This window comes from Mauremys mutica, chromosome 2 (genome assembly GCF_020497125.1).
Source record: "Mauremys mutica isolate MM-2020 ecotype Southern chromosome 2, ASM2049712v1, whole genome shotgun sequence".
In the NCBI taxonomy this organism is placed as follows: domain Eukaryota; kingdom Metazoa; phylum Chordata; order Testudines; family Geoemydidae; genus Mauremys; species Mauremys mutica.
In genome coordinates, this window is record NC_059073.1 from 230,364,858 (window position 1) to 230,385,980 (window position 21,123).

Consider the following 21,123-nt stretch of genomic DNA (forward strand, 5'->3'; position numbering starts at 1 on the left):
CCATGAAAGCTACAGAAGACAACCATTTACTGCCTTTTATCGGCCATCTTGAATCGAACAGGCCTCCTACGTTTCGCGCCCTTTTTCCAGGATTGCAGGTGCCAGCGCAGCAATCATGGAGCCCGCTCAGATCTCTGCTGCAGTTTTGACCATTGTAAATACCTCGTGCATTATCCAGCAGTATGTGCAGTACCTGCAAAACCGGGGGAGGAGGCGACGACAGTGCGATTACTCTACTGATGAGGACATGGACAAAGTCATTCCTAGAAGTACGGCATGTGGCAATTGGGAGATCATGGTGGCATTGGGCCAGGTTCATGCCACGGAACGCCGATTCTGGGCCCGGGAAACAAGCACAGACTGGTGGGACCACATAGTGTTGCAGGTCTGGGATTATTCCCAGTGGCTGCAAAACTTTTGTATGCGTAGGGCCACTTTCATGGAACTTTGTGACTTGCTGTCCCCTGCCCTGAAGTGCAAAGACACCAAAATGAGAGCAGCCCTCACAGTTGAGAAGCGAGTGGCCATAGCACTGTGGAAGCTTGCAACGCCTGACAGCTACCGGTCAGTCGGGAATCAGTTTGGAGTGGGCAAATCTATTGTAGGGGCTGCTGTGCTGTAAGTAGCCAATGCAATCATTGACCAGCTGCTATCAAGGGTAGTGACTTTGGGAAATGTGCAGACCATTGTGGATGGCTTTAATGCGCTGGGATTCCCTAACTTATGAGGAGAGGCTGAGGGAGCTGGGATTGTTTAGTCTGCAGAAGAGAAGAATGAGGGGGGATTTGATAGCTGCTTTCAACTACCTGAAAGGGGGTTCCAAAGAGGATGGATCTAGACTGTTCTCAGTGGTAGAAGATGACAGAACAAGGAGTAATGGTCTCAAGTTGCAGAGGGGGAGGTTTAGGCTGGATATTAGGAAAAACTTTTTCACTAGTAGGGTGGTGAAGAACTGGAATGGGTTACCTAGGGAGGTAGTGGAATCTCCTTCCTTAGAGGTTTTTAAGGTCAGGCTTGACAAAGCCCTGGCTGGGATGATTTAGTTGGGTTTGGTCCTGCTTTGAGCAGGGGGTTGGACTAGATGACCTCCTGAGGTCCCTTCCAACCCTGAGATTCTATGATTCTATGAACTGCGGTGGGGCAATAGATGGAACACATATCCCTATCTTGGCCCCAGCACCAGAGCGGCCAGTACATAAACCGCAAGGGGGTACTTTTCCATAGTGCTGCAAGCACTGGTGGATCACAAGGGACATTTCACCAACATCAATGTGGGATGGCCGGGAAAGGTGCATGACGCTCACATCTTCAGGAACACTACTCTGTTTAAACGGCTGCAGGAAGGGACTTACTTCCCAGACCAGAAAATTACTGTTGAGGATGTTGAATTGCCTATAGTTATCCTCGGGGATCCAGCCTACCCCTTAATGCCATGGCTCATGATGCTGTACACAGGCACCCTGGACAGTAGTAAGGAGCAGTTCAACTAGAGGCTGAGCAAATGCAGAATGGTGGTAGAATGTGCTTTTGGACATTTGAAAGCTTGCTGGCGCAGTTTACTGACTTTGTTAGATCTCAGCACAACCAATATTCCAATTGTAATTGCTGCTTGTTGTGTGCTCCACACTATCTGTGAGAGTAAGGGGGAGACATTTATGGAGGGGTGGAAGGTTGAGGCAACTCGCCTGGTGGCCAATTTCGCACAGCCAGACAACAGGGCGATTAGAAGAGTGCAGCAGGGAGTGCTGCGCATCAGAGAAGCTTTGAAAGCCAGTTTCATGACTGGCCAGGGTACGGTGTGACAGTTGTGTTTGTTTCTCTTGAAGTTACCTGCCCCCTATATATATGAAAGGAAATAAAGTCAAAATTGTTTAAAAACTGTTATTTATTATTTGTTGCACAACACATTGAGAGAAATCTGATGGTAGACCGGGAGGGGTGTGTGGATATTGGGTTAGCGGGGTGGAGGAGGAGGGAAGGACAAGTCCAGAAACGAAATCAAAAGATCGAATATGCCGCCAGCTTTCTGCTGCTTGGGCGATCCTCTGGGGTTGAGTGTGAGGGTCCCCGTAGCCTCCCCCCTCGTGTTCTTGGGTGTCTGGGTGAGGAGGCTCTGGAACTTGGGGAGGAGGGAGGGCGGTTATAAATGGGCTGCAGCGGCAGTCTGTGGTCTTGCTGCCTCTCCCGCATTAGATCCACCATACAGCGGAGCATGTCAGTTTGCTCCCCCATGAGCTTGACCACAGGGTCCTGACTGCTTTCATCATGCGCGTCCCTCCTCTCTTCATGTTCCTGTAATGCTTTATGGTGCTCCGCAATTGTTTGCCTCCATGTATTCAGCTGGGCCCTATCAGTGCGGGAGGACTGCATGAGCTCAGTGAACATGTCGTCCCGAGTTCATTTTTTCCACCTTCTAATCTGGACCAGCCTCTGGGAAACATTTGCACCTGAGGGAGGAGAAAAGGGGAGGGTAGTATTTTAAAAAGATACATTTCAGAGAACAAAGGGGACACTTTGGTGTGAGTAAGCCATCACACACGGCTGGGCAACAGAATTCAGCTTGCAGGCAGCCTAGGGGCATGCAGGGTTCTGCTTCTTCTACATTCATTTCAATGCTTTCAAACTGCTGGGCCCCCTTTCTCATAGCAAGCAATGCCTGGCGGTTTTGCCATATAAAAGGAGGGCCTGCAGGCTCTCTGGGATGATCGCTTCACACAACACCACCCCCTCCCCGCACCCACCGCGTGGCTCCGATGAGGCTCTGAGCAGGGATGAGTCCTTTAAACTAAGCACGAACAGCCCAGTACGGCTGGGTTTCCTCCCACCGTCCCCCACTGCGTGGCTCCAATCAGGCTTTCACTCACCAGAAGTACCTTCTCCAGGGTCATGGTCCGGGAGCCCACCTTGGGAGTGGGGGGGAGGATATTGGCTCCAGAGTAAAGCACGGTTCCTGGCTAGGGGGGAAAATGGATTCCCCACTTGCCGCCTGTGCACTGTCCTCCTCCTCCTCCTCTTCGTCCTCCAATGACTCTTCCTCCTCGCTCTGTGCAACTCCCCCCTTGCAGGTGTCCTCAGACAGTGGTAGGGTAGTGGTGTCATCACCCCCCATAATTGCATGCAGCTCATGGTAGAAGCGGAATGTATGGGGCTGTGACCCAGAGCACCCACTCACCTCCCTGACTTTTTGGTATGCTTGCCTGAGCTCCTTGATTTTTGTACGACACTGCTCTGTGTCCCTGGAGTAGCCTCTTTCTGTCATGGCCCTGGAGACTTTAGTGTACATATTTGCATTCCTTTTTTTGGAACGCAGTTCTGCCATAACAGACTCGTCTCTCCAACATGCGATGAGATCCAGTACCTCCCGTTCGGACCATGCTGGAGCTGCGTGATCTCCTGTGATGGTGGATTCTGCATGGTTGCCTGTGATGATGAACTGTGCTGATGGTCACCTGTGCTGATGGTGACCAAACAGGAAATTAAATTCAAAAGTTCCCAGGGCTTTTCCTGCCCACCTGGCTAGTACATCGGAGTTGAGAGTGTTGTCCAGAACGGTCACAAGGGAGCATTCTGGGATAGCTCCCGGAGGCCAATAATGTTGAATTGCGTCCACAATACCTTTAACCTGTGATTGCGATCTCGATTTAAGCGCTACTCCACTTGCTGAGGTGGAGTACAGAAATCGGATTAAAGAGCCCTTTAAATCGAAAAAAACGGTTTGGTTGTGTGGACGGAATCATTTTTTTTCCGAATTAACTCGGCTAATTCCGAAATAACAGACTAGTGTAGACCAGGCATAAGTAATCACAGAATCATAGAATATCAGGGTTGGAAGGGACCTCAGGAGGTCGTCTAGTCCAACCCCCTGCTCAAAGCAGGACCAACACCAACTAAATCATCCCAGACAGGGCTTTGTCAAGCCTGACCTTAAAAACCTCTAAGGAAGGAGATTCCACCACCTCCCTAGGTAACCCATTCCAATGCTTCACCACCCTCCTAGTGAAAAAGTTTTTCCTAATATCCAACCTAAACCTCCCCCACTGCAACTTGAGACCATTACTTCTTGTTCTGTCATCTGGTACCACTGAGAACAGTCTAGATCCATCCTCTTTAGACCCCCCTTTCAGGTAGTTGAAAGCAGCTATCAAATCCCCCCTCATTCTTCTCTTCTGCAGATTAAACAATCCCAGTTCCCTCAGCCTCTCCTCATAAGTCATGTGTTCCAGCCCCCTAATCATTTTTGTTGCCCTCTGCTGGACTCTTTCCAATTTTTCCACATCCTTCTTGTAGTGTGGGGCCCAAAACTGGACACAGTACTCCAGATGAGGACTCACCAATGTCAAATAGAGGGGAATGATCACGTCCCTTGATCTGCTGGCAATGCCCCTACTTATACAGCCCAAAATGCCATTAGCCTTCTTGGCAACAAGGGCACACTGTCGACTCATATCCAGCTTCTCGTCCACTGGAACCCCTAGGTCCTTTTCTGTAGAACTGCTGTCTAGCCATTCGGTCCCTAGTCTGTCATTTACATTCTCAGTGCCTAAAGAAATTGTCATGGATGGATATGCACACTAAAAACACTTATTATTTCTAGAGAAACCTCAAATATTAAAAACTTTTATATTGCAGGGGAATGGGATCTGAAGCCTTGGATCCTAATACCTCCCTCCTCCGCACCCACCCCCTGTGACTTCAAGATTGTGTTACGTTCAAAACTGGAAAGAAATGATTTTCCAGGCTTGATTTGGATGTGGCTGAATTCTTATGAAAATAGGTGCTGTCGTAAGATTTCAGTCCAAAATGGTGAACCCACAGCATCAGGAAATCTGATCTCACAAAACTTTCATAATTGAAGATGACCAAAATCTCACAAGAAGAACTACTCTATAACATTTGTATCTTTGAGTCAAAATCTCATGAAAGCAGTTCAGAAGATTTCAGTGCTATTGAATCCAAACTGAAACTCCCACCTCCATTTGGCTTTGACCCCCAGACCCACTCTGGAACTGGATGTGTAAACTGTCTCCTAAGCCCAACTATGCTGATAAAATACACAACTTGTGCATATATTAACTGTAAGTAAATTCTATCCAGAGAGCAGTAGCATGATCTGATGGACAGAGCTCAGAGTTGGAAGCCAGGAACTCCTCCCCTCCCCCCACCCGCCATCTCTGCCACTAATAGGTTGTGTGCCCCTAGGCAACTCTATTCACCTCTCTACCTCAGTTCCCAAACTACAACATTGTAACAACATTTAATTACCCCAGACGAAAATTAGTTAACGTTTGTGCAGAGCTTTGAAAATGTACATGGCACATAATATAATAATAGGGAGAGACACGAGAAGGGAAAGCCTAGAAACTGTACATAGTGAAGAAAAGTGTTTTCTAACTTGCTGTTTAACATGAGGATTTGTTTACGGTACAATAAGTTTCCTTGGCTGATAAAATCTGGAGCTGTTCATGTTGTATTAAAATATTCCCTTGCCTCTGAGAGTATTTATGTCGTGGGGAGACTTACTGTATGTACATCCCAACTGAATGCCAGACTTTGGCAGACCTGTCCAAAGTGCAAAACAACTTCCATTATTAGTGACTCTTGCAAAAATCTTGGAAAGTGAAAGCTGTACAAATTCCAAGCAAAAGACTGAAGTATATCTCTGTGACGCAGAACTTCCCCATAACACAACAATTTTTTTATAATTTCCTTTTTTCCTGGCTTCACTGACACAAGGATTTGCTTTTATTTGTTCCAGTTCCCACAGACACACAGATAGACACATACATGAGTTTACAAGAACAGGACTTTGTCTGAAAGGCAGAGCTCTGAACCAGACTACCACAGTCTATACACACACATGCATCACATAAAAGTCTTTAGTATCGTACAACAAATACAACAACAAGAACCAGCAGCTCATGTGTTTGGCTAGATGCTAGGTACAGCACACAAATATTGGGATTGTATTTCATTTATTGCTATGGTTACAAAATCAGGGTGGACACTGAAGGAAGATGGAGAAAGAGAAACAAATCTGCAAAGACAGTAAATCCTATGAGAAAACAGATGGGGTGGAGAGAGGGAATAAGAGAAGGGAGGGAGAGTAGTTAGTATGGGGGGAGACAGAGGTCATTTCAACACCCAGCTGAATAAAGGGAAACAACATAATAAAAATCCAAGCTCTTCCAGTCAAATAGTCAATAAGATCACTGCAGATAAAATGACACAAAGAAGAAAAAATGCTAAGAATCACTATAACTTGTGGCAACACTTTGTGCACACTTGATAAAAATGAGATTAAATATTCAATATGTATTCATAGCCTGTATGACTAACTAAACTGGCTCTTCCTCGATTTCACTTGTCAAGCTACTGAGGGCTTAGTTTCTATTGACTTTAGTTCAATAATGCAGTATTTAGGCCTGATGGGTATATAGTCTCATTTCAGTACACAAAATTAAATATGGCTAGCTTTACCCATAGTTTTATATTATCCATGGTGTTAAATATTCCAAGGCAAGGAAAACATACCGTCTACAGGAAAAGCTACTGAATTTTGCCTGTGGAACTTTTTAAATGCTAGAGCAATATCGCATTGAAAAGTTGGCTTTTCATAGTTTAAAATGCAAAGTCATATAATAAGAGATATATTTGCAGTAAAGTCAGTGGAGAATGAAAAGTGCAATTCATGTAAACAACTGCAGAAGCTGCACACTTCTTAACCTTTGAACTGCCTTGAAAATGTACCATCTAATAGTTTGTCAGGCTCTTTCTATAAAGCAAGACATCATTTTACTGTTGTTTTGTCTTGCTTAGATTTCTCTGCTAGATTCTGAGGGGGCATGTAAAAATTGTTGTTGAAGGCTTGGCAGAGAGAAAACATTTTTCTTTCCAATCACTGGTGCTGTGCCAGTGCTTAGAAATGTTTACGTCCATGAAAGAATTTTTATTGGTCCACTAAGGTGATTTTAGTCCTGGTGGATTCAAACTTAAAGCACAGGAATCCACTAATTTATTATTAAACAATTTATTTCAGTATTTTTGCTGTGCCACGGAATGTTAACAATAAACTAGAACTTTAATAGATCTGTTACTGCGGGTACTCCCGATGTCAAACTCCCACCTGAAGTCAACATGGAAAAATTACAGTACCGAGACCAGGATTTGTCCTTTGCTGTGCTTTCCTTTTCAGACAATCTCCAGAGACCAGCCATGTCCCAAGATGCTACTGGTATCATAAGGAGTTCTTGTTTCCATGTTCAAGAGTAGCTACAATAACCGAATTGAATTAAATGCAGCAAACATCAGACAAGAGAGAGAGTGTTAAATTCAACATTTTTTCCACTTAGCTTAATTGGGCCATCATAACTCCTTGTGGATGAGGAAACAGGTACTATTTACGACACCTGAAGCAGCACAGAACTTAATAGGTCACTCAGAAAGCCAGCATGTAAGTAAATGGAAGCTACGACTCCTACCTTCATAGCCGATCTTTCTCAACATATTTGAAACTCTGTAGTTATGGAGAAACTGTACAGATTCACATCTGATAGCTTCACTGAACACATAGCTATCTGGACCCCCACAAGACTGCTGGAAAGGGGGACTTATCTACAACCAGGCTAAAATTTTCAAAGCCACATAGAGAATCTAGATGTTCCATTTCCATTAATTGCATTGGGAACAGCATACTCAAGCCTTAGGTAGCTTTGAAATCGCAGCTCTAAAATTCAAACACTTTGTAATATTTTCCATGTCTGAAAAGTGTCACAATTTATGTCCTTCCTCTTCCCCATTAGTTCACAAAGATTCCTTAGAAAAATTATATCAGACCCAGTTAATATGGTTAGTATTGTCATTATAATTAGGAACATTATCGGCTTATTGGGTTTTCCTTTTCTAATATACTATGTACATACTTTTTCATCGGATAAAAAAAATACCATGTAACTTTTTATATCATTACTGTTTGCCCTACTAATGCTTAAAGTGCACTAACACTAGTGCATAACTCCATTAAGATAATAAGAAACTGTTAGGGGGGAAAAGGCCACTGAGGGTATGTCTATACAACCTGTGGGAATGAATCTCCCAGCCTGGATCAACAGGATAGTGGGGCTCATGCTAGCACTATAAAAACACCTTTGAAACTGTGGCTTAGGAGGGAATTCAGGCTCTGAAGCCCACCCGACCTCCTCCACCCCTCGATTCTGCCAGGAAAGGGAGGCATAAACAGTACATTTTATTTTGGTTTTGTAAAACCATTGAAAAGTTTTACACAATTAACATTTAATATGAAAAACATTGAAAAAATAATTTTAAAATCAGGGCATTCTGAGTAGCAACCTATTCTTCATCCTCCATGAAGAATAGGTTGCTACTCAGAATGCCCTGATTTTAAAATTATTTTTTATGCAGCAAATAGTCCAGTAAAGTCACAGAGTCAGAGATTATGCTTTGCATCATTTGAAAGCTTGCATTTCAAGTTTTCATATGGTACATATAGTGTTAGTTCCAGCTCTAAGAATTCTTGTGATAGTGTAACTCATGCCCACGTGGTGAGGCACTCTGTCCTCCTCTAGTGGCACCTGGCCTAGCTATAGATTGATGAGTCTGCTACAGCCTTAGCTAAGAGCCAGAGGCTCATACACTAAGCTTCAGAGGTCCCAGGGTCAATCCCACCCAATGATGATTGGGGTCTGTCAGTGTTACAATAGCAGCTATCCCAATCGTGTAAACTCTTAGCAATCTGGTTTTCAGACTTCCAATGGGACGATGTGTATTACTCATTTCTGACCTTGGTGGTTCACAAGATATCAGAACTGGGGTGAAGCAAAGGTTTGAATATGGCTGTCTCTAAAATTGCAAACTCAACTAGCTGCAGATATGGTACATGAGCAGCTAATGTGATAGTAAAGATAGGGCAGGCAATTTAAGGTCCATAATATCTTTAGTGTATTTAACTACATGTTCATATGCTAGACACACTTTATGCATTTTTACCTAGTGATTTTAAAGATACATATTACCTCATTAGGAGGGGGAAATATATAATGTCAGTGCTTTCTGGGGTTTTAGCTCTGAATCTGACAAGAAAGTAATATTAATGTAGAGGTTCAATCATTCATTCATTAATTGAGACAGTTATAAAGCATTATGTGATATTCTGAAGGAAAGACATAATATAAAATAAATTGTAAATTTTTGTGATTATAACTTAAATCCATTCTGGTTTATTAGGTAAAGCAGATTAATATTTCAAGCAATATATTTTAATCTAAAGAAAAATTTAAAAAATCTAACATTACGTCACTGGATTTTGTTTCCCCTAAATGGCAGAAAGAAAAAGCTGATTTAAAAATTATACCTTTGTTCCCATTTCCCACAACAAACTGACTTTGGAGAAGTTATCATGGTGAAGTTTGACATCTATACTGAAAAATCTTCATATATGCTATTTGTCTATAGTGACAACATTTATGAACATATATTCTACAGGAGCAAGGTAATCACTTAGAGACCTAAACACCGTTATGTCTAGACTATGGGCCATATCCTGCTAGTCCCATGTAAGGCAAGAGGGATTTGGATGACATCTATGTCTCATATCTGAAGAGAAGACTACCGTGGAGTCTATTCCGCACCCCTTTGTGTTGAGGAGTAAACAGTCAACTACATATATGAGTGTTGATCCAGCTGCCATTGACTTCAGTAGCTGTTGGCTCAGACCCAGTCACTGACACTTCTCTAGTTACTATGGGCTGCTTCAGTGACTTTTGTATAGTATATGCGATGTATATAACTCAGAGTGCAACCAGCAAAATGGCACATATGTGGAGCTGGATGCATCATTGATAATAGCATTAACAAATTGTGAAGAAATCTGAAATTCATTCCTAACGTAGGGCTCGATACTTTGGGATGCTAAGTGCTCTCATCTTCCACTGACTTCAACTTGCAGGAGGTACTCAACACCTCACATTAGCAGGTCTTTGAATAGGAAGAAGATTGCCATGTGTATTAATAAGAACAAACAACAAGACTGTGAAGAAGACTGAAGTTAAAATGCAGATTGTCAATCCATTAACTAAGTCATAAGGAATGTTTCTCTCTAAATATTTCCTATGTTTTCTTTCTTTATTCTATTTTTTCATGTAGATTTCTATTCCTAATGGGTGAATGAAAAGGGATGTTATATTATATGTGTATTTTCTCATGCATTCATTATATTTGTGTTAACTGTAACATATAATCTAAATACACAATGTGAAATATTTACAGAAGTAAATTTTCAAAAAGGTCTGTAATTGGTGCCTCTGTTCTATTGGTTAATACCTGTGATGCTGCTTTTCTAAGAGAGAAGGGCAGAAAGCCCCATAGAAGCAAGGGGAAGAGGCATCAAGAGTTGTTTGGGAGGTATTTTGTTTTGCAATGTCTTGGACCTGCTACCAACTCAGACTGAGGAAGATTTCACAGAGCAATACCTTTATGTATCAGAGTTCAGGACAAAAAAGGTTTCTTCAGATTAAGGAGTGATCTGCTTTAAAGTGTAATTTCAGATATTACAGCACAGAATTCTCACCATATGTACCAATAATTTAATTTTGTTTTAAGTAGCCTCACAATTTCAGTAAAAAAAGTGGGGGTGGACAGGGGGAGGGAGAGGAAAGGTGGTGGGCAGAAACTTCAGTCTCCAAAACAGATGCCAGTTTTGGATTTATTCAGCCAAGGAGTATTTGGTTTGGCTTAACATTGCTTGGGTTGAAAAAACACATGCCTATTCCAAAAAGATTTAACAAGGTCTGCTGCAGATGCTGTTGCCATTTGGCATGTCACTGTTACTGTGTGGCACAGAAAGAACTCTAGACCACAGCTTTTGCTTGGCTGATGTAGCCAGCATTTTTGGCTACATCTGTTCTTCTGGCCAACTGGCTGCATGTTTACAGAGTGTGGTTGTAGATGGGGTGTTAACAAAGCTTGGGTTAACAGTCTAACCCAAACTAATAGTGAGGTGAATGTGTGACCTATCATGACTAAGAAAATAGAGACAGGAAAACCTTGTATGTTTTCTGGTTCTAAACTGTATACACAGAGGGTTTCTTGCATATACTCTACCGACTGACAGGTACACCTTTTCCTTTGCCTTGGGATGAATGACAATCATTTTACAAACAGACACTATATCTACTAATCAAACTCAGAAATATAAACATGTGGTGGTTTAAGGGTATATGAGACATTAAACTTTGGGGGCCCGAGTCTCCTTGCTCATGTGTTACAGTTTTATACTGGTGTAATTCCACTAACTCCAATGAGCTCATTTCTGGTTTACATGGGGATGAAAGGACAATCAGACAAAAAGTATCTTGAAATGCACCCACATATTTAATCCGTCAACCTGCGACTTTACACTTACAGCTGCCATCAAACAATTATTACAAGACTGAAACAAAATGTTAATGTTTCAGTTATAATGTAAGCATATGTTGATGGGCACAGCTATGGGGTATTATTACTGTATGCTCCCCTGGAAGTGGATATATGGGGCTGAGGGACTTATAAACTCAATGCTAATGACATTCTCACAAATAAATCCTCTGCATACTACAGGGGAGGTTTGAGCGCACAATACACACATCACAGTAACTTCAGGAAACATTAGAAGCAGTGCTTAATTTGTAATGAAAGAGGTGCCGGGGCTCAAGCAATTTTTTTTTTTTTACTTTCATATCTGATGCAGCAAGGCCAGATTAAGCACTGATTAGAAGTAACTATTTCATTTAAAATACTAAATCATTTTTGTCCAAATTATCACTTTGTCAGTTGCTCTAACCTCATCAGTTGCGCTCAAGAAAAAAAAAAACACATAATCTTGATTTTCCAAGCACTGTTCAGTTTGTGCCCTAACACTGTTCTCTGACATCACCCCTGGATGCCACATGCCTGCCTAGAAAAAAATCAGACAGTATGCCCATGCCCATCACACCAGACCCCTTTACTCTAGTGTTTGTTTACTTACAATTTTTTAACCCAAGTTCAGACACCATCACAGAACCAGCCAGCCCACTTGCTGATTTTCCACACATCTGCACCAAAATTCCTATTAAACATGGTAAGGATCAGATGTTCCACTCTCTTTAAATTCATCTCGCCCAGAGTCAATGGAGACTGGTAACATCTGAAAGTGCATGTATGCTAACAGCCAATTACAGGCATGGATAAAGATCACATGATCCATGACTAAGAATGAGGTAAGCAATGCTTGCCTACTGCTCTAGGTAACTGCTGTGTAAAAACAATATAAAAAGGATTTGTAATCATTTCTTTTTACCATTTTGGCTTCTGAATGCATTGGAGGGACTTGGGGTGACGCACACGGGTTACTGAGATTTGGGCCTTGCATCCCCATGATACTGGAGTTCATCGACATTTGTCGCTCCATCTTTAAAAGGAAGAAAAAAAGAAAAACAAATTAGACAATATAATAAAGTTTAAAAACATTTTCAAGGGCATATGTTCAGTTTCTCTTCAAAGGGAACCAGCTTTATTTCTTTGAGTCATCTCTCAAAAAACTGTTTTGTGAATTGCTTATAATATTTGCTTATTCTCCGAATCTGTCCTACAAACGCTGCTTTTCTCAAAAGCCATTAAAAAAAAGAGTTTCTTTTCAAAACAAACATATCAGCCACCCAGGTTTGAGCTTTTTTTGTAATGATTTCCCCCCTTTTAGTATAACAAAACTCTGAGTTAAGTGGTTTTAAAAGCATCACTGTATAAAGTTGTGGCTTCTGCAACCCAGCTCAGCTTGTTGAAAACGTAAATAAAAATCCATGATATAGAGTGTACGGAACATGAGTTAGGCTCTTTTTCTTCTCTGGGACTGCTCAATCAAGGGGAGTTTTCCATATATCCCAGGTTATGTTAGTGAAGCTTTGGGGTCTAAACAAAACAAAACAAAAACACCCTACCAACCCTGTAGAACTCTTCTTGTAAGCTAAATTCACTACATTATAGTACCTTGACAAATTCAAAAGACAGCTGGAACAAGGAGAATTTACTATTTAAAACTGCTTCTCTCTAATGTTTTCAGTGAAAAGAGATGTGGTAGGATTCAATGTTTTATTCCATTTAGCAACAGATGACTGGATTCCCTCCTGTGGGTGAAGTGGGAGCAATTTGCACCCCTGAATGTGATGATAAGCTGTACTTTAAAGGTATATTCACCCCACTTAGGGCTCCTTTGGAGTCCTCCCAGGACGAGTGCTGCTACACTCTCATTTCTGGAAGACTTAACACAAATAAGAGCCCAAATCTGTCGCGTGAATCACGCCCACAGTCCCACCATTGTCCCACCATGCACAACAAATGGCATGTTCTTCCCTTCCAAGAGGTGGAGGAGGATACTTTTATTTTAGGAACAGCACAAACATTAGTTCTCAGACAGCCTTGCAAAATGAACACATTCAGGACAGTGATGTATGAGTGTTTTATTCCATTATTTCTAACCCTCTCTAATTAATTTCTGCTCTTTGTCTCCCAAAAGTTTTTATATTAACAGGGCTGTTAAAATTCTATGAAAAGTAAGGGCTGCATCTTGCAAGAAGGGTAACTGAAGTCAATGGGAGCTGAGGGCAAGGGCAACCATGTAGGATTGGGTCCATATCTACAGCAAATGACCAATTGCTGGTTCTGAAAAATAAATCACTTTTACTTCTTATTGACTGACCTCCTCACAGTAGGTGAGTAATTATTTTGAGATTAAATTAGCATCGTGCATGTGCTTTGTCCAGTAAGGGCCCGATTCTAATCTCACAATTATGTAACTCCACTGCCTTCAATGAAGACGCTGTTGATTTACACCAGTAAGTAAACTCAATATAAGGGTCCAACAAATTCTAATAAAGAATAAGGACCTGATTCTAGAATCACATAAAGTGGTTCAAATCAGGAGACCCTCTACTGGAGTTAATTGAGTTACATCTGTGTAAAACGCGTAAATGAGCACAAAATTACACAAAACTCTGAATTCTCCATTTTGGATCTTGGTGAGGTAGATCTTTGCCCCTGATAATGCCTGAGACAGTCTTAAAATAAAATAACTTACTGGCATTAGTACTGCAGAAGATCCAGGCATGGTAGGATTGGGCAGGGTGCCCGGCATAGAGGCAGGCATGGGCTGTCTTTGTCGGTTGTGTAGGTGTAGTAGTGAAGACAGAGAACCTGGGACAGGCCTAGGAGAAAAGGAGAAAATGTTGTCATGGTCTGTGGAGACTAAAGCAAGCTCAACAGTCCCAGACATTACTATCACAAATAGCAGTAGACAACTATATACACCTCTACCCCGATATAACGCCGTCCTTGGGAGCCAAAAATCTTACCACGTTATAGGTGAAACCATGTTATATTGAACTTGCTTTGATCCGCTGGAGCGTGCAGCCCCCCGCCCGCCCCCGGAGCGCTGCTTTACCGCATTATGTCCGAATTCATGTTATATCAGGGCACGTTATATCAGGGTAGAGGTGTAGAAGTAGAAGATATAGTATTAGTGCCACTGTCTGTAAATCCATTTAACAGAAAGTATTAAGGACATAGTAAGTAAAAACCACGTCTGGTTTCCTTTCCTATTTGTTAGTGAATGCCCTAACTTGCTTTATTTCCTGGCAAGTATGATATAGACATTCTATAGTCAATGCATTGTTATAAATTCTGCTCACAGCACAAAACAGTGCACGATAGTCAATTAAACATGCATAAATTAATAGAAATCTTATCACGTATAAATTACTTTAATTTGAACATTTTTCACTACTGTATATACAAATATATCTTCTACAATAAACCCCATTTCCTCCTTCCAAATCAAGAGTCCTGATTTTACTGGTCAGCATGTCACTCATGGCACTGGAAATGGGAAAAGTGAGAATTAAGATTAATTCTCAGAGTCAGATTAAGGGGCTTGTAAGGAAAAAAAAGTGAAAAAAAAAAGCAGAATGGGTTAATGTTAGCAAAAGGCATTAAAGGGATTTAGAAGGGTCTTTACAAATATATCAGGGGAAAATAAATATTAGAGGGAAAGTAGACCTATTAACAAATGAGAAGGATCATTAAATGAATGGATTCAAAAATAGCTGGGGTACTGAACTACTTTTTTATAACTGCCTCTAAGAAGAAAAACATTTGGGAAGTAATGACTCCCTTGAAAAGAGAGGGAAAGTGAATGATGTGAAGACAAAATCAGGCAGTCCAGATCATATGGAGCTTGGGTGTCAGGGGAGTTAGTTAACAAAGTATTCAGCTTTTTTTTAAAAAGTCCTGGAGAAGCGATGGAGAAAAGCAAACATAGTACTAATTTTCCAAAACCAGGAAAGAAGACATGCAATATGGCAACAAATAAGGCCCGTGCTATTTTGGGTGTCACGGACAGAGCATCACAGATCAGGATGCACCTGCAGCATCGTGTTCAATCCATTAGCAGATAGATACGGATAAAGGCATTGGAAGGAGTTAGGAGGAAATGCAAATAATTAGGGAGCTGGAGGGACTGATTTATGACTTAGGTAAGCAATTTGTATGGAGCGAAGTTGAGAAAAGTCTACAGATATTTGAAGCCTCTACACTTCCACAGTGTTATTCAGCCCTAAAATAAGCGCCCCCATTCCACTGAGGGGTCCACCGCCAGCGACTGCAGCCCCCAAAGTGAGAGAGTTGGAGGTCATAACTGCAGTGCGTGGGAGCAGCAAAATTCAGCTCACCCTCTGGTTATCCACTGTCAGTGGGGTTCCTATGAGAGATCAGGCTGCACTTTAAATCTCCCTATCCCTGTGGGAGGAAATAAGTGCAAATATTGCCTTATCTCCCCAGGGTCTGAATTTTCCCCATTGCCTGGAGTGCAGCTGCTACCAGCATCCGTGAGCATGAATCAAGCATCAAGGATGGAGAGAAGTTATGCAGGGTGGGACTGTACAGGGAGGTATAACTAAGAGTAGTGAGATAAATCTAAAAACGAGAAAAATGCGGCTGAATATTGGGAGAATCTTGATCTTTATTTGGGTTTTTTAGGCTGCAGTCATCTCCCAACAGAAGACTGGACAATGCACTGAGTTTATGTACCTTAGGGTACAATCTTGCAGAAGGATAGACAGACTACCATGACCTAAAGGTTTTTTCCCTTTTTTAACTTCTGTGGGCTCACAGAAGGATCCTATTCAATAAAATATCTGTTGACTCTCAATGAGACTGAAGTGAAACAAGTACCAGGACAATAGCTTTTATTCTCCTCCCCGACGCATTCACACTGACAATCTCATATACAGGCCCTTTGTACAACTCACCAGCTTCATAATAACCGTAGGTGTTAGGCTGTTTGACAGAAACTTATTTTGGCCTGACCTATGCAATTTATGCTAGTGAACCTCCAGGGACGGCACAGTTTGAATTCTGCTTATATGTTCCAGAGCCAAAAAAATTTCTGAAATTGATTTAATGAGCCTGGGAATATGGGACTTAGTCAAAAGGGAATTATTTGTATTTATTGAAATGGCAAATAAGCTACCTCGCTGTATCCAGTCTCACCTTTCATGCTGCTTAGCTTTGTGGGTCTGCATATGCTTTACACTTGGTGAAAGATTTTTTTTCCCAACACCTCACTACTTCTAGGGTTTTTCTCCCTACTAAAGCTCCTGCTTGCCCTTTCTCTGAGTACGATCTTTCCCAGCTCTGCAGTACAATCAGAGATTTTGTGTTTAAAGGCTGACTCTCTTTGTCAAAAAGTCTGCACTTTTGCCACTAAACAAATGCTATATAACATACACACCAGGCTTATTTCTCTAGTAGGGGTGTTTGACACTAGCCAGTGCTCACAGATATTTCTATTTCTTCCACACTGGAAACAAGCCATTGATCACACACACACACACACACGCACACACACTTTCCTACAGATTGAAATTGCCTGAAATACTAAATTTGCCTGATTCTTACATTCCATCCCATTTATCACTCCTCTTAAAGAGGACAAAGTGCTCTTTTTTGTTGTTGCTTTTTAACCTTCTGTAGCAGCAGATAAATCAGTGAGACAAAAGTGATGCTCTTGTGACAGACAGGTATTATCATTTTTTATGCTGAAAGTGCACATTGTCCTCCGTTCACCTCCCATCTTTGTACTCTTGATAAAATGCTGAAGATGATGAACAGCCCCCTGACCTGTCGGTCAGTGCTGCTGACTCAAAGGTTTTAGGCCCTTAGCATTAGTAGTTTTGTACTCTAGTAAATAGGTTTGTTGGACAAACAACCTGCAAATAGGGAACTGCTCTATAGAGGAAGCAAGATACCACTCTAGACACTAATGAGACCTAATTTTCAAAGATGTTAAGCCCTCACAGCTGTTTGACTTCAATGGAACTTGTGATAGTCAATTAAACATGCATAAATTAATAGAAATCTTATCAGGTATAAATTACTTTAATTTGAACATTTTTCACTACTGTATATATAAATATATCTTCTACAATAAACTCCATTTCCTCCTTCCAAAGCAACAGTCCTGATTTTACTGGTCAGCATGTCACTCATGGCTCAACTATTCTGGAAATCTAGCCATAAGTGAACCCAATGGAGACATTTTACAACTTTTAACTTCTCTATGGCTTCAGTGGGCTCATGCTCAGGACCTATATGCATAGACTAAAATAAAGATAATTCCAACAGTGTATCAAATACAACACAACGCATAGCTCACCCAGCACTTCTTCCTGACACCAGGCATGCTGCCTGCTATGATGAAAATCCCATTTATTGTCTGGTAAGCACTTATTTTACACGTTAAGACCATTTATCTTCACTGTAGTCTCGTGCTTTCTCAGTTCACAGAAATTTCTAGCTGAGGTTCCCTGGGGTTATTTTCAGCCACATAGGCCTAGACTCTCATGGCTTTAAATGTAGCAGGACCGAAGCAGTCAGGAGTATGCTTTCTAGTTTGTGGAAGAGCTCCAGATCAAAGGATCTTAAGCATGATGCATCCCATCCTGCACCTCATAACAGCCTCAATCCAAATCACAGAATATTAGGGTTGGAAGGGACTTCAGAAGGTCATCTAGTCCAACCCCCTGCTCAAAGCAGGACCAACTCCCAGACAGATTTTTGCCCCAGATCCCTAAATGGCCCCCTTAAGAATTGAACTCGTAATCCTGGGTTTAGCAGGCCAATGCTCAAACCACTGAGCCATTCCTCCCCTCAATGAGAGCCACTGTTCATTATTATTATTATTTGTATTGAACCATGCCTAGAAGCCCCAATTAAGGACCAGGGACTCGCTGTGTCAGGTACTGCCCCAAAGGGCTTACAGTCTATGTATATGTGTCAGGAGTAAGGGCCCACAGCTAGCCTACTTACCTTAGCTTAACCCTCAGCAGTCAAATGAGCACAGCTAGGTCCCAACTGAGCCGCCTAATTGGTGAAACTGCCTGATTGGCTGAGGGGATCAGCAGGCCCGCTCTTAAGACTTGCTATAGCAGCAGGGTTTTGCTCAAAGCATACGCCCATGGCTGTTAGCTTCAGTTCCTGACTTGTTCCAGCCCTGTCCCACCCTCACTCCTGCCTTGGACCCAGCCCTGCATCTGCCTTCCTTTACTCCAGATAACCTGGTTCTGACTTTTGGCTTCAATTCTCTGTCTCTGACTTTGACTTAACCCTTGGTTCTGGCACTCAGGTCCGTTCTGACCTTTGGCTCTGATTCCTGGCTCTGACTCCAGGTTTCTCACCCTGGGCTCTAGCTCCTGATCCTGCCTCTGACCCTTTGCCCTGACTCCTGGCTCCTGATCCTGGCTCTGACCACCAGGCCTGACCACCCACATCCAGGTCCCTAATAATTTAAGCACTCTCCACCCCGCCAAAAAGTAACCCCCATCGGGGAAAAGGGGCCCCGTTCCCCGCTGGCACTGATCCCACCAAGACAAATATCTCCCTGTTGGAAATAGTGGGCATACAACCTGTAGACTCAGGTTGTTGCCCTGCAGGTGCAGAATATGGCACTGCAGATGCATGCCATGCCACCTTGGCACCCTGCAAACCAAAGATTCTGTTGCCAGGTAAGTTTGATGGCAACTGTGGCAAATTCCACAGATTCCTGAATCAGTGTCAGCTTCCATTTCTGTTGCAACTGACCAACTGACCAAGCCCATCAGCTTGCTAGTCAGGGAGGCCCTGGCCTTGGTTTCCCAGCTCCTGGAGAAATCTGGTCTGCTCCTGGCTCAATCTGAAAACTTTGTGCAAGCCACGATAGTGATCTTTGATGACCCAAATCACATGCGCAAAGCAGAGTCTGTATTCCAAGCACTGTGGCAGGGGCACCAATCGGTTGTCAAATTCGCTGTATAATTTTGATGCCTGGTAGCAGACACTGAGTGGAATGAGGCTGTGCAATGTTACTACTTCCAGCTCAGCCTTAACAAAGAAATCAAAGACAAACTGGCATGGGTGTATGATCTAATCAAACTGTGCATTAAGATTGATAACTGTATAAAGGAGCACCTCCAAGAGCAAGGGTCAGCCTCCCATGTACCAGCGGTTTCCCTGGCTCCAACTCCCCAATCACTGGCTTTTCCCCCCACAGACTGAGCCTATCCAAATTGACCAAGCCTGTCCCAGCTTTTCTGATGCTGAGAAAAATGGAAGGGACCTCAGGAGATCATCTAGTCCAACCCCCTGCTCAAAGCAGGACCAATCCTCAACTAAATCCCCAAATGTCCCCCTCAAGGATTGAATGCACAACCCTGGGTTTAGCAGGCCAATGCTCAAACCACTGAGCTACCCCTCCTGCAATAGTAGGCTTATACCTGTACAGTACTGCTGAGAACCTCAATGCTTCACAACGGGCTGTCCTGCAGAGGCCTGACCTGCATCCCTGCCAGGAAATGCCAAGTCCCAGTCCCAACAGAAGGTGGGCTAGTGTGTTCCCCTCACTTCAGTACCCAGTAAAGATATTTGTCCACCGGTATTCTAGCAACAACTAACCCAAACCCAACACATCTCTGACTCCCCCTCCAACTTTGTAAGCGCTGTTGGATTCAGGGGGCTCCAGTAGTTTCATGGACTTGGACTTTGAATAAGCATATATGATCCCCATCCAATGGGAAAGATCTCCAGATTTGGAAGAGTCTATCAACGGGTTGCTCCTCTCACTGAAACCAGTTACCTACCAGATTGCCCCTTGGAGGACACCACTCTTCATGGTCATAGAAAAACCCTTCAGTTTGGGCGCATCTGAGCAACACCGTCTGGTTATCCTCGGTATGCCCTGGCTCACTATGCAGGATCTGCATATCTGTAGGTGGGCAGGTGCAGTAAGTTTCAGGTCCCTGCACTGTCAGCAGTCTTGTCTCCCAAAATTGAGCCTTAGACCAGAAGCTCTCTATGGCCCAGTTTGCTTCCTTGGAGAATCCGAGCCCAAGGCCATTAGTTCACAGGGAATCTCGGCACCCTCCGTTTCCCCTCCTATCACCTCTGTAATAACAACTAAAAACCAATAATTTGTTGACATGTTTGATAAGAAGAATGAACTGCCTGTCTGTCTTCCCTGGCCCTGCAGCTGCAGCATTTCCCCTGCTGTTCATGTGCGTGTGGATCTGGGCACACATGCTCTCTTTTGGAGGGCCCCCTTCTTTCTATGTTAGCCTGCACTGGGCCAACAGGCCTTTTCATCCGTTTTCCTGCCTATCCTCCTCCCCGTGCAGTTTCCTACCTTCACCTCCTCATTTGGCCATGTCCTGCCCCCTTGCTGTTCTCTGCTCCCTCCCATAAGCCCCCCTATGGGATCGCCTCCCTCCTGCAGTTGTTGCCGCTTTCCCTGCCACACCCACCTGCCTCCTGCTATTTGTTGCTCCCTGGCAAGGTGGGTGGGGCTTTGGGGTGGAGCCTGGGTGGGGCCATAGGGGGAGGGGAAGAGCATAGGCAGAGCTTCCAGCACTCCTGGGCATAGCCTCCCCAAACGAAAGACTCATGCGCCACCTATGCTGAGCAATATCTTTGTTGTTTTCTGAACTATCACCAAGATGAAGGGGTTTCCCTAGGCTGAATTGGTGTATAATAATGCCACACATACTTCCACCCAATAAAGTCCCTCTTTCA

General features: G+C 43.0%; 1 protein-coding gene across 7 annotated transcripts in view; it reads right to left on the reverse strand.

Annotated features, from left to right (window-relative positions):
• CREB5 (cAMP responsive element binding protein 5) overlaps positions 1-21,123 on the reverse strand; it is a 385,684-nt gene that overhangs the window by 79,898 nt on the left and 284,663 nt on the right. For all 7 annotated transcript variants that reach the window (XM_045007370.1, XM_045007374.1, XM_045007375.1 and 4 more), the window contains 2 exons: positions 14,105-14,231; positions 12,332-12,442 (listed from right to left, as the gene is read on the reverse strand). In XM_045007370.1, coding sequence (XP_044863305.1) covers positions 12,332-12,442; positions 14,105-14,231 — 238 coding nt within the window. The remainder of the gene's footprint in view (positions 1-12,331; positions 12,443-14,104; positions 14,232-21,123) is intronic.